At 44.5% G+C, this 14221-nt stretch overlaps 1 protein-coding gene across 1 annotated transcript in view; it reads left to right on the top strand.

The window, feature by feature from the left end:
- The window catches only part of LOC311235289 (RING finger protein 150-like), a 49544-nt gene that overhangs the window by 17904 nt on the left and 17419 nt on the right, over positions 1 to 14221 (top strand). Inside the window, exon 3 of the mRNA XM_084322710.1 lies at positions 6770 to 7020. Coding sequence (XP_084178836.1) covers positions 6770 to 7020 — 251 coding nt within the window. The remainder of the gene's footprint in view (positions 1 to 6769; positions 7021 to 14221) is intronic.

Genomic DNA, 14221 nt, shown 5'->3' with positions numbered 1-14221 from the left:
ACTATTATACAACCTGGAGATGGATCGCATATTTCAACATCCCATAATAGCAATCTTTTTGCTCCACGCTCATCGCCCAACGGCCCGAGGAGACTGGGGTAAGTTTCAGCATTTATTTTTACCGTGTTCGATACAAACTGCTCTGATGATCATATCACCCACACTACATGAATCATCTAACGTTGGCCACGGAATTATAAACGACCCCCCCCCCCCATCCGGTCAACATCAGATGATAAGTTATGAAAACCAGAGACAAAAAATGCTCTGAACTTCATAAAAGTCAGACAAAGCTTTCCAAAAGCTCAAACAGTGAACTCCAAGCCCACGTGGTTGAACTAAAAATCCAAAGAAACAGACTAAGAAATGACGTAAACACCATGATCAGAACCGCAAAAAGAAATTTCATCAACGACAAAACTGAGGAAAACAAAAACAAACCCCGCGAACTTTGGAAATTACTCAATAATCAACTAGGCTGCAGTAAAAAACTTAAAACCAGATTCTCAAACATAAACATAAAGACGGACAACACGCTCATCACAGACAAGCTGGATGTAGCCAATTACTTAAACATCTTCTTCACAAACATAGCCACAACACTGGTAAACAAACTACCCTCCCACTCAGGGCATTATGGGGTAGAACACATAGTAGCATACTACAAAAACCTAGGGGTCCACAAAGACGACTTCAAACTTGAAATGGTAACAACCGATGAGGTACTCAAAAAATTGAGCGCCCTCCAACCTAACAAGGCCACTGGCCATGACAACATCCCCTCCAAATTCCTCAGAGACGCAGCAGCCGCCATCACCCCAGTCATCACACACATAATAAACCTCTCTATAAGACAGGGGCACGTCCCCAAGGACTTCAAAATTGCGAGAGTGACCCCTCTACACAAAAAGGGCAGCAAATTAGACCCAGGCAACTACCGCCCTGTTTCTATTCTTACCTCCATCTCGAAAGTCATGGAGAAAATAGTCTACGAACAGGTCGAAAAGTACCTGGCGGAAAAAAACCTAATCTACGAATTCCAATCTGGCTTCAGAACGTCCCACTCCACTGACACATGCCTCCTCTATTTGAACGACCACATCAAACAAGAGGTGGACGCTGGCAAATACTGCGGCATGGTCATGCTGGACCTACAAAAGGCCTTCGACACTGTCAATCACTCCATTCTAATGGACAAGCTAAAAGCAATTGGTTTTGATAGCCTATCAGTGAGCTGGATGCAATCCTACCTGGAGGGGAGAGAACAGATGGTAGAGGTAAACGGTACTCTATCCCCCCCCCTCACAGTGAGCTGTGGTGTTCCACAAGGAAGCATACTAGGACCGCTACTCTTCCTAATTTATGCAAATGACATGTCGTCAGCCTGTGACTGCAACTTGTTCCTGTTTGCGGACGACTCAGCCCTGCTGGTCTCTGACAAGAACAAATTGCAGGTTGAAAAAACCCTCAGCACGGAACTAGGCAAAATCTGCATATGGCTCGCTGATAACAAACTATCATTACACATGGGCAAAACAGAGTCCATTCTCTTCGGTTCAAATAACAAACTCAGCAAGACCGACGGCTTCTCAGTTACAGTGGGTGACAATATTGTCACAAGGAAAGACGAAATTACCTACCTGGGTTCCATCCTAGAGGCAAATCTTTCCTGTGACAAAATGGCATCCAATGTAATAAAAAAAGTCAACCAACGAACTAGATTCTTGTACCGGATCTCCTCTCTGGTAAACAAGAATACCCTGAGGACTCTGGCAGGAGCACTCATTCAAGGGTACTATGACTATGCGTGCACCTCATGGTACCAAAGCACCTCAAAGGCGCTTAAAACAAAATTACAAACATCACAAAACAAACTGGTCAGACTACTACTTGACCTGAACCCCAGAACCCACCTCACCCCTGCCCACTTTGCCAACCTAGGATGGCTTAGAGTAGACGACAGAGTACAGCAACTTGCAATGGGCCTGGTCTACAAGATACACTATACGACCGGGGTGCCCATGTACATGTCAAAATACTTCCCAAAGGTCAGTGAATACCACAACCACTACACCAGAGGAAGCTCAACAAATCATGTTAAACCCAGATTCGACTCAAACAAGGGACTAAACACGTTTCGCAATTATGCCACAACAATGTGGAACGCCCTACCCAAAGCTGTAAAGGAATGTGAATCCCTGCCCACATTCAAAACCGCCCTTAAAGAGCACCTACGGGAGGCTGCAATTCGAAACTGGCCACCGTAGATGCCCAAAACCCCCACCACCTCCTAATAGACAGTCTCCTCCCCACCGCATGTATATATTCCCTCCCCGCCGTATGTATATTCCCCTCCCACCCACCCACCCCCTCCTAATGTACAGTCCCCTCCCCATCATATGTATATACTCTGTCAGGATCTAGGGGTAACAGTACTGTATATTTGAATACCGCCTATGTCACAAATGTATCAGTACTAAATACCTATATGTCCCTATGCCATAAATGTCATGTATGTTGTGTATGTCATAAATGTCTATATGAATTGAAAATGGGGGACCCTGATGGAAACAAGACAAACGTCTTTCTCAGGTCTGCATCCCCTTAACAATTGTATGTATTGAGCCGTACTGTATTGTACCCATTCTGCAATCTGTTAAATAAAGTTTTCATTCATTCATTCATTCATTCATTTCATTCATTCATTCATAGTAACTTCTAGAAGCACGTACCTTTGACATTTTTTATCTGGCGTCGATCGCTATCAAACTGTATTTGATCATCAATATAATGCATTTAGGGCTATAAATCACGTTCTGCAGAATGCTGCAGAAAACGATAAAAACATATTTATACTTTAGACCGTATTTTAGTATGAATATGTGAATGAAAAAGTAGAACGTTGCTACATCCTAAACGATAGATAATTGACGTTGAATGGGCCATAGTAATGTCAATGTAGCAATACAATTAAAAAAAGTTATAGCCCTGCAAAGAAGGGGAACTTCTCCATAAACAAATAGAGCTGGCAGAGGATGGTATAAGGATGTACATTAGCGTGGCAGAGAAAGGGTTAATATGGGAAAGTGCCAATTTAACGAGAACTGGCTCGACAATCCACTGTTTGCGTCATGGTTGGTCCCAGTCAAAGACCATTACGAGGCTCGCTGCAAAAAAAAGAAAAGCAGTCTAGTCGCACATGCTGAGCGCTAAGCGTACCGATACCTCTGCAAAAACCCGCCTGCAAACTACTATTTCGCATTTATTTCGGCCCCTGCAGCCTCCACATCAGCTGAGCCATCTCAGGTAGGACTATGCATCTGCACCAACAGAAGTCCGGATAACATTCGGCTCCACATTGGCCTCTTACATCCAAAATAATCTATTCACGGATGTAAACAAGGACACGTTTGTGTTTATGTTCGATGAGAGCTTCACCCACTATGTATTTTTTCCTCCCACCCACCCCCTCCTAATGTACAGTCTCCTCCCATCATATGTATATATATATGTTAGGATCTATGGGTAACAGTACTGTATATTTGCATATCGTATATGTCACAAATGTAACAGTACAGTACTATATACCTGTATGTCATGTATTTCCCTATGCCATAAATGTCATGTAGTTGTGTATGTCATAAATGTCACTATGAATTGAAAATGGGGGACCCTGATGTAAACAAGACAAACGTCTTTCTCTGGTCTGCATCCCCTTAACAATTGTGTATTGAGCCGTACTGTATTGTACCCATTCTGCAATCTGTTAATAAAGTTTTCATTCATTCAAGTCGTACTAGCCAGCAGTCTTACTTACTCTTAGTTACGCTGCTGGCTAGTACGACTTGAATGAATGAAAACTTTATTAACATTGGGGATGCAGACCAGAGAAAGACGTTTGTTTTGTTTACATCAGGGTCCCCCATTTTCAATTCATAGCGACATTTATGACATACACAACTGAACATACTGTACGTGACATCATGACATTTATGACATAGGGACATACATGACATACAGGTATATATTGTACTGTTACATTTGTGACATACGATATGCAAATATACAGTACTGTTACCCAGAGATCCTAACAGAAAATATATACATATGATGGGGAGGAGACTGTACATTAGGAGAGGGTGGGTGGGTGTCTTAGTGTCTTTATACCTGTATCACTGTACACATTAATTAACACTACTCTAATACAGCTCAGTACATCTGATTAGCACTATTACTCAATAGTAGTACTAATGAATATATGCTATATATACCCAGTTTAATCACCTGTACATTGTATATTACTTTTGCACTTTACTGTTACAGTTGCACTCTGGTTGAAGGCCAAACTTCTTTTCGTTGTACTGTACAACTACTAAGTGCTTTTTAATGACGATACATTTGAATCTAATCTAATCTGTTCTAATGGAGGAAGTGGCAGCAAAACCCCTGAAGAGAGAGACATAGAAAGGGACAGCAGTCTGCCAGTGAGGTGACTTCTGACATGAGAGAGAGACAGGAGAGAGAGAGGGACGGCAGTCTGCCAGCGAGGTGACTTCTGACATGAGAGAGAGACGGAGAGAGAGAGGGACAGAGAGAGACAGGAGAGAGAGAGGGACGGCAGTCTGCCAGTGAGGTGACTTCTGACATGAGAGAGAGACGGAGAGAGACAGGAGAAAGAGAGGGACGGCAGTCTGCCAGCGAGGTGACTTCTGACATGAGAGAGAGAGAGAGAGAGAGAGAGGGACAGAGAGACAGGAGAGAGAGAGGGACGGCAGTCTGCCAGCGAGGTGACTTCTGACATGAGAGAGAGATAGAGAGGGACAGGAGAGAGAGAGGGACGGCAGTCTGCCAGCGAGGTGACTTCTGACATGAGAGAGAGAGGGACAGAGAGAGACAGGAGAGAGAGAGGGACGGCAGTCTGCCAGCGAGGTGACTTCTGACATGAGAGAGAGAGAGAGAGAGGGACAGAGAGAGAGAGAGGGACGGCAGTCTGCCAGCGAGGTCGGTGACTTCTGACATGAGAGAGAGACAGAGAGAGACAGGAGAGCGAGAGGGACGGCAGTCTGCCAGCGAGGTGACTTCTGACATGAGAGAGAGACAGAGAGAGACAGGAGAGAGAGAGGGACGGCAGTCTGCCAGCGAGGTGACTTCTGACATGAGAGAGAGACAGAGAGAGACAGGAGAGAGAGAGGGACGGCAGTCTGCCAGCGAGGTGACTTCTGACATGAGAGAGGGAGAGAGACTGAGAGATATTTATGTTTGTCACCCCTTTGTTTCATCCAATCCAGTTACTCCTTTATGTTTTAATAAACATCTTTGGACCAATGTGTCCCCAAACTTAAAACTAATTGGTGTCATTGCGTGATTTTTGCCATTTTGTTATTGTTAAATTGGTATTAAATTTCATTCTGAGTGGCATTAAAAAGTATTAAAAAGCCTTAAATCTGACTGGGCTAAACCTGCAGATACCCTGGGTTAACATACCGCTGTATTCGTTCGGTACACAGCCGTACTGAACCTGAGGTCCAGTACTGAAACGGTTCGGTATGGATACGTGTACCTTTACACCCCAGTTTATATATGTGTGTGTGTGTTGAGGGGTTTTAACAGGCTGCAACAAAACTACAATATAGACAAATGCATGTTGCAGCCTATTGAACCATTTTAACCTCTAAAATAATGAACAGTAGTGTGTGTATCTATGTTGACGATGTTTGTGTGTTTTGGTCTAATAACTGTGTGTGTGGGGGGGGGGGGGGTACTTTGTATATTAATTGATGCTTGTTGATTTATTATTAGTTATTTATTTAAAGGAAAACTCCAACATTTTGGGAAATTAGCTTATTTGCCATCTACCCTGGAGTTAGACAAGAAGATAACATACCTTTTTTCTTCTCTGTGCATGCAGTAGGAGTAGGAAGACATGCACCGTTAGCCTAGCTTAGCGTCAGTCACTGGAAGTAGGTTCCTCCATTAGCCTAGTTCCCAACGTCTTCCTACTCCTACTGCATGCACAGAGAAGAAAAAGGTATGCATCTTCTTGTCTAACTCCAGGGTTCCCAAAATGTTGGAGTGTTAGGGCTTGTGTCCATAGCGGATGTTTTTTTCAATGCGGACCGCTTTGAAAAGCAAAAAAAAAGAAGCTCAGAGCGTTTTCCTGAGTCTCGCGACTGCCGCGGCTCAGCCACTTCCTCGATGTTGATTGGTCGGTCGAAAAGAGTTACCTTGATGAGCGGTGCTCGTTTCCAAAAGTTGAACTAGTTTCAACTTTATGTGCTGGGAGCGCTCCGCCCAAAAACGCTGCCGCCGAGAGCGCTAAAACGCGAGGCGCGGCGCTAAAAGGACAGAAATGAATGACGGAAAGGAGCTGACGACTCATAAAAACGTCCGCTGTGGACACAAGCCCTTAAGATACATACCTTTTTCTTCTCTGTGCATGCAGTAGGAGTAGGAAGACGTGCACCGTTAGCCTAGCTTAGCGTCAGTCACTGGAAGTAGGTTCCTCCATTAGCCTAGTTCCCAACGTCTTCCTACTCCTACTGCATGCACAGAAAAGAAAAAGGTATGCATCTTCTTGTCTAACTCCAGGGTAGATGGCAAATAAGCGAATTTCCCAAAATGTTGGAGTTTTCCTTAAGTACATTGTATATGGTTGCACAATAGTTTAACGTTGAACATGAACACTCGCACACAGAGGACAGCAATGTGCCCCTGGGATTGTTCTTTGTAATAAAGTGTAGTGATCCCAACATGTTTGTCTTCATCACAGGCACAGGCGAGGTGGTAGCCATTATGATCCCAGAGCCCAAGGGGCGCGAGGTGGTCTCCCTGCTGGAGCGGAACATCACGGTAACCATGACGATCACCATAGGAACGAGGAACCTGCAGAAGTATGTGAGCCGGACATCGGTGGTGTTTGTCTCCATCTCCTTCATCGTCCTGATGATCATCTCTCTGGCCTGGCTCGTCTTCTACTACATACAGAGGTTCAGATACGCCAACGCACGAGACCGCAACCAGGTATAGCTAATACAGCCAGCGGTGGTGTGGTTTAGTTTAGTGTAGCATAGTTTATAGGGGTGGGAATCTCCAGAGACCTCACGATACGATACTATCGCGATACTTGCGTCACGATACGATAGTATCGCGGTACTAAATATATCGCGATACGCTGAGTATTGTGATAAAAAAATAATTAAATTTTTTTTGGATCAAATTTTATTTATTACCTTTTTTCAACTGCAAAGTAAAACTTTATCAAAATGTTTTATCTAATAAAATAAAGTTCAGTCTGTTCATCTCACTTCAATAATTTGTATTGCAGAACATGGTATTTTCTCAAGCAGACAGATGTAAACACTGTAATCTGTGTTGCATGTACCTGACAAACTGAACGAAGGGTTATGTATATAACCCAGTTCTATGAGTTATGGTGCGCTCAGCACCTGTCTGCATATATCTCGCTTCTATGTCGTTATGGCTTGCTCAGCACCTGTCTGCATAACAGCGGCTGAGCGGAGCCATAGCCCGACGAATTTACCCCGCTGAGGCCCCCCACAACCATCAGACCGGGGAGGACCGAGCCCCCCCGACCCTCCCTAATGGAGGATACCCCCCCTATTGGAGGTTCACGGGAGGGCGACGGATCCGATCGTGCGAAGAGGCACTCAAGCAACTCAACGCACAGGGTGAGCAGACCGTGGCTTGACCCCACGACTACACACACGCACAACCCGCATGCCACCCGGGAACGAACGGAAGGAACAATCTCGTTACTGCCCCCAGAAATCACGGGGTCAAGAGCAAACCCAACCCTGTGGCAAGGCCGTAGCAGCGGAGCGCGAAGGAAGACCCAGACCCACTGAAGGGACTGGATCCCCTGGAAAACGGGGGCCCGGAGAGGTCAATGACGCCAGGCATCAAGACCCCACCAGGTGGTCACTTAGTGACACCGCCCCCCACATCGCCAGCGTATTCGGATAAGGCCCCTCCAAGAGCGGGCCCTTTCCCCCCAATAGCACACCGCCTGGCACACTGACCCTGCAGAACAGGCAGTCAGCATGGCCGTAAGCACACAAAAAAGGTTAACCAACGGAAGCAGGCAGCACACCGGGGAAACCAGGCAACAGGCTGTAACCTGAGCCTGGAGCACTGCGGACGAGACAGGCGCCAAAGGAGTCAGCTGAAAACAGCCCCCCCGGCGGAAGGGGCGTATGCTGGCGTTGTTGCAAAAACCCACCCAGAGGGGTCGAGGCAGAGAAGGCTGACATGATTGGCAGACGTCATGAACGTGCAGGGGCACACTCAACCGGGTAACCCGGGAGTTGACACTGCTCCAACACACCAGGGAATCAACCACCCTCTTGGTACCGACGGTGGTTGTTCCTATAACCCCTCAAGAAAAAACTCAAACACACCTGCGGGCATACACTGGCTATACCGCAGTACAAGTGTTTCAGTTTTCAAAAAAGGGTTATCCCAGGCCTACGGTATCAACGAAACTTTACTTCCCACCGCCCTCCCATAGGGAGGAGACTGAAATCCCCAGAGAGACTTCCCACGCGAGCTGTATAGATTGAAAAGAATATATTGCAACATTGAGCTATGTAAAATACACACACAATAGAGCAGAACCCCTTTTTGAAGTTCTACTCACCTTGACAATCTGAGGAGGAGGCTCTGAACTCTGAGGAGGCTCCCTCACAGGGAAGGAGAATCCTAACTCACAGAAGGCCCGAGGAGGAGCTTCGTGAGGAGGAACTCTGACAACTCCCTGAAACAGATCCATCACATGGACCTGAACAACTCACGGAAGTCTTAGCAACAGAGACGCGCACAGTGACGTACTCTATGGCGGGGGAATTTCTGCGGTGCACACGCCCAATCTTCCAGGGCGTGGGACCAGGAACCCCCCCCCCCCCCCTCTACCCTGTAACGTGCCGAACAGCAACGTGACAGGAACCTTGAAGGACAGGAGGTTTTAACCCCTGACCAATCAAAAAGGGGAGGAAAGGATTACCAGTTCACCCCTTTACGACCCCACACCCATGATACGATGTAATGACAAAAAAGAGCATGACACATAGTCAGCTACATGAAGTGTCTAACAGCTTCACACAGCTCATGTGCTAACCTGCTATCTGATTTTTACTAAGGAAAAAACACAGAATAGAGAGGGCCCCTTTAAGAGCCCCGGTACCAGACTTACACATGTGCTTCTGTGGCCAACCTAACCCAGTTGTAGATCACAAGACACACACAACCCTTTATCACAACAAAAAATGGCAAGTACACTCTTGCTACAGAGGAACGCCGTTTTTCATAACGAGAGAATACAGAATCCTCTTAGTATCGGCCACAGGCCTTGCTAAGCACACACGAAAAGCGACCAAACAATCTTTTCTTTAGGAAAATATAGTTTCTCAAGCGGTTAGCACAACCCCAGCAACTAAGCTAAGGGTTACATCGTATCCCCACAAACACAGTGACACAATATATTGTAAACAACATGTCTGAGAGGAGGGTGGGGAAGCCCCTACCTTACCCTTGATACGGCCCAGTTGAACAGGTAACCCTGTTAATATGTGAACACACTGTTCATTGTCATTACAGGCTGAGAAAAGAATTCATTCTTCACTCATATGTCACTAAGCATAGCTTTATAGGTTAATTAACCCCCTTAGTTGTGAGTTCACGGTACCTGAACACACATGATGTTCTCAACACAACTAACCAGATAATTTTTACACATGTAAAACAACAACCCGATTTGTATGGAGAGAGAAGCTATACCAGTGACAAGACAATTCACACACAACACGCGTCGTATCCTAAATGTATTGCAGCAACACCCGTTTTGGAAAACATCGTTATTACAAAACATTTAGAAGGGAAGGAAGAAGAAGTGTTTAAGGTCCGGTCGGGACCTTCCTACCGTGAGCGCAGGCCAAGCGAACTGCAATCTGGCTAACGGGGCACCGACGTTTAAACACAGCATTCCTGTGTTGACGACGAGGGCAGCGTCGCTGCGCCACCCAGCCGCTACGGTTCTCCATGTTGACGCAGTCCTCGCCGGCCGGGCTCCCGGTAGGTTCGACTAACATCCTCTTGTCAAAGATGACGTCGTAGTCAGAGTGTTTAAGGCATGTTATAGTCACAGAAAACGTTCAACAGTGTAGCATTAAGCTAACAGCCGTTCGGCTGATAGCAACAAGCTAACGTATACCAGCCTGGTAAACGCAGCGAGCTAACGCCGCAGCAAACAGCTGCGCAGCTAACAGCTGACTGGCTAACACAGTAGTCCACAAACTAGCACGCAAGCTAAGCAGCTATCACCTGAACTGTATACAATGACATAACAAGCCACACTTCAGACAGGCCACTGTCCCAATCCCTCCCCTAACAGGGAAAAGAAAAAGAAATGTCAGAACACAGTTGTCAACGGTGGTCCAGACATACACAGGGCCCTTTGAGCATGGAACTTCCGATAAAGATCCTATGCCCACATTTCCTCGTTGGGGTATACTTTCATTTGTATATGAAAGATGGGGCCTGCACGGGACAGAGAAGCATCCGCTCTAGAATCCTGGGATCACCAGGACCTAGCGCGGCCCACTAGATTAGCCATCATGGGCGTCAGACCTAGATCCCCCGACCGCCGTTTAAGCCGAGCAGAGGACCCTAGCCTGGAGTTGGCGTTTCGTAAATTGTTAGCTAACCCCCACAGCATCAACAACAACCAGAGCTCGTAAGCAAAACAGTACGTACCCAACCTGGAAACAACCGCTTCTCACAATAGTCGGTGCGTCCTACAGTCCAGCTGTGTTGCTGGAGGGTAACCCCATCCAGCCGCAGCAAGGAGGATTGTAGTTGGGAAGCATGTCAGCGGCGTGAGCTCCTAATACGAAAAAAACGTTGAAGGTCGGAATGATCCAGACACTCCAGTATGGCTGGGCGATAAAACGATAACGATAACTATCGCGATAAATTATTTCCTCGAAATAAACATGAAACGTGGTCGCAAAGTTTCGATATATCGATTTTCCAAGCTTGGATATCAGCACACGCACTAACAACCAATCAGTGAAGGAGATGGCCGACAGTGAAGGAGACCTGCTGTGCACCTCTGGGTAGAGAGGTAGGACTCTAGTAGTAAACAAGGCTGGCTAGGATAACTAGCTTGCACGGCACTATTTTATATATTTACGTGCCGAGTATGTGTGTGGCGTGAATTCTGAGGCCACGTTTATAGTAGTGTGGGGTATACAGTGGACGTCGTTTCAATATATTGGGGCGGAAGAGAGTATTTTAGGGTAATATTTATTACATTGTCATGGAATACACCGCTTAGACACAACAGGCTGGCTAGGATAACTAGCTTGCGCGGCACTATTTTATATATTTACGTGCCGAGTATGTGTGTGTCGTGAATTCTGAGGCCACGTTTATAGTAGTGTGGGGTATACAGTGGATGTCGTTTCAATATATTGGGGCGGAAGAGAGTATTTTAGGGTAATATTTAGTACATTGTCCGTCATGAGATACTCCGCTTGTCGGCTAACTGCTAACTTGTGCGGACGGATGACGACATCAACATTCGCAGCAGCAAAACAAGTCTATTATATATATCTATGCTATTAATAGCCCGTCCATCGCCGCCGGGCATAAGAAGTTAATTAAACTTGACAGACATTATATCGACGATAATTATCGATATCGAGTTATATGAAAATAATTTTATAATTTTATCGCAATAACGTTTTTGGCCATATCGCCCAGCCCTACACTCCAGTAACAAAGACAATATCGCCGTATTTTCTCGAAAATAGTGAGAGAGAAAATAAAGATATGATGTCAACGTATCTCCTTGTTCTTCCTTTCCTCAGGCTAAATATTTTTCTCCACGTCAAGTGGGCATGTGAGCAGCACTTAGCTTGTGATGAAATTTGCGAAGGAGATGAGTGTGTGGCCCCACCTCTGCTTATGTAGGTAAGCGGATGGGGGTGTGGCCAGATGAATGCTGGCATGTAAAGGTACATTGTGGAATTTTTTTATTCAGTGTATATACGCTGAAGCGAGATATATGCAGACAGGTGCTGAGCAAGCCATAACGACATAGAACTATTTGTATTACAGTCATATTCCAACTTAACTGAATGCACGTGTGTGTGTGGACTACTGTACTATTACAGGTATTGAAATGAACAATGCAACTTCCTTATACAAAAAAATAATAATTCGATACTTGGCGTCCCTGTATCGATACAGTATTGCCACGCAAAGTATCGCGATACTACTACGTATCGATTCCCCCCCCACCCCTAATAGTTTAGTATAACATAGTTTAGTTTAGTATAGCGTAGTTCAGTGTATCGGTTTAGTGCAGCATAGTTTAGTATAACATAGTTTAGTATAACATAGCATAGCATAGTTTAGCTTAGCATAGCTTAGTTTAGCGTATAGTTTAGTGTAGCATAGTTTAGTGTAGCATAGTTTAATATAGAGTAGTATAGTATAGCGTAGTTTAGTTTAGTATAGAATAGTTTAATGTAGCATAGTTTAGTATAACATAGTTTAGTGTATCATAGTTTAGTATAACATAGTTTAGTATAACATAGTTTAGTGTAGTGTAGTTTAGTCAGTGTATCATAGTTTAGTATAACATAGTTTAGCATAGCGTAGTTTAGTATAACATAGTTTAGTGTATCATAGTTTAGTATAACATAGTTTAGTATAACATAGTGTAGTTTAGTCAGTGTATCATAGTTTAGTATAACATAGTTTAGCATAGCGTAGTTTAGTATAACATAGTTTAGTGTATCATAGTTTAGTATAACATAGTAGAGCTGCCGCGGTATTGATGTTTTCCTTACCGCCCAAATTTGCGAAATATTTCCTACCGCCGCGGTTATTACTGCACGCACAAAAAAAAAAAAAAAAAAAAAGTTTGAATGCATTTTTTTTTGTAGTCTACTCTTTATAGCATATAGCCTGCCTCTAGTCTAATGTCTATCTTTAGAGGATGACTTTGCAGCATGAATATTGTTTGGGATTCGGCAAGCACGCATTCGTTATTGAAAGTGAAACACGGATTCGAAGTTTCCCCTCTGGTCGTGCGCCGTTCACTCGGTGTCGCGGGCAGGGGTGGTTACCCCCCCGACCCTTTCTTCTTCTTCTTCTTCTTCTTCTTCTTCTTCTTCTTCTTCTTCTTCTTCTTCTTCTTCTTCTTCTTCTTCTTCTTCTTCTTCTTCTTCTTCTTCTTCTTCTTCTTCTTCTTCTTCTTCTTCTTCTTCTTCTTCTTCTTCTTCTTCTTCTTCTTCTTCTTCTTCTTCTTCTTCTTCTTCTTCTTCTTCTTCTTCTTCTTCTTCTTCTTCTTCTTCTTCTTCTTCTTCTTCTTCTTCTTCTTCTTCTTCTTCTTCTTCTTCTTCTTCTTCTTCTTCTTCTTCTTCTTCTTCTTCTTCTTCTTCTTCTTCTTCTTCTTCTTCTTCTTCTTCTTCTTCTTCTTCTTCTTCTTCTTCTTCTTCTTCTTCTTCTTCTTCTTCTTCTTCTTCTTCTTCTTCTTCTTCTTCTTCTTCTTATTATTATAAAGTTACTACTTTATAATAAAGGCATTCGTTTTGTGGCATTAACGTTATATAGTTACACGTTCAATAACATCAGCGTATTTACCGGACCATAGCAAGGCAAGAAATACTCAATTCATATCTCAGTTCCTTTCTTTGCTCAGAGTGTGCTGAGTTGTCCCATTCTGCGGTCTGTTAATAAAGTTTTCAATCAGACGAGTGTATAGAACGAAGGGCTTTTATTATAACATTCGTTGCAGACAGTAAAATCACTCTCGTTTAGTACTCCTGAGGAGCGATGGTAGTCCACTCCGGCGGGGAGCTAAAGCTAACATTATTAGCCGTGTTGTGATGAGCTCTGATCCAACGTGTGACGCGTCTCTCTTCTGACCAATCAGTGGTCTGCAATGTTTCACGTGACTTTTCTGGTACCCAATAGGGTCGCTTGGAACCTTGATAGAGGAGTAGGGTATATCTGCAGAGCCGCAAGCCCAACGAGAGGAGGGTACTTTATTATTATTATAAAAAAAGAGCGGTGATACGGTATTCAGCCTACTCTTGCGGTGGGCGTGATGTAACCGCGATACCAAGGTAATGCGGTAAGCGCGGCAGCTCTATAACATAGTTTAGTATAACATAGTTTAGTGTAGTGTAGTTTA

This window comes from Notolepis coatsorum, assembly GCF_963971535.1.
Source record: "Notolepis coatsorum genome assembly, chromosome: 1".
In the NCBI taxonomy this organism is placed as follows: Eukaryota; Metazoa; Chordata; class Actinopteri; order Aulopiformes; family Paralepididae; genus Notolepis; species Notolepis coatsorum.
Note: the sequence above shows the minus strand (reverse complement) of the source record. Positions and strands in the feature narration are given on the sequence as shown.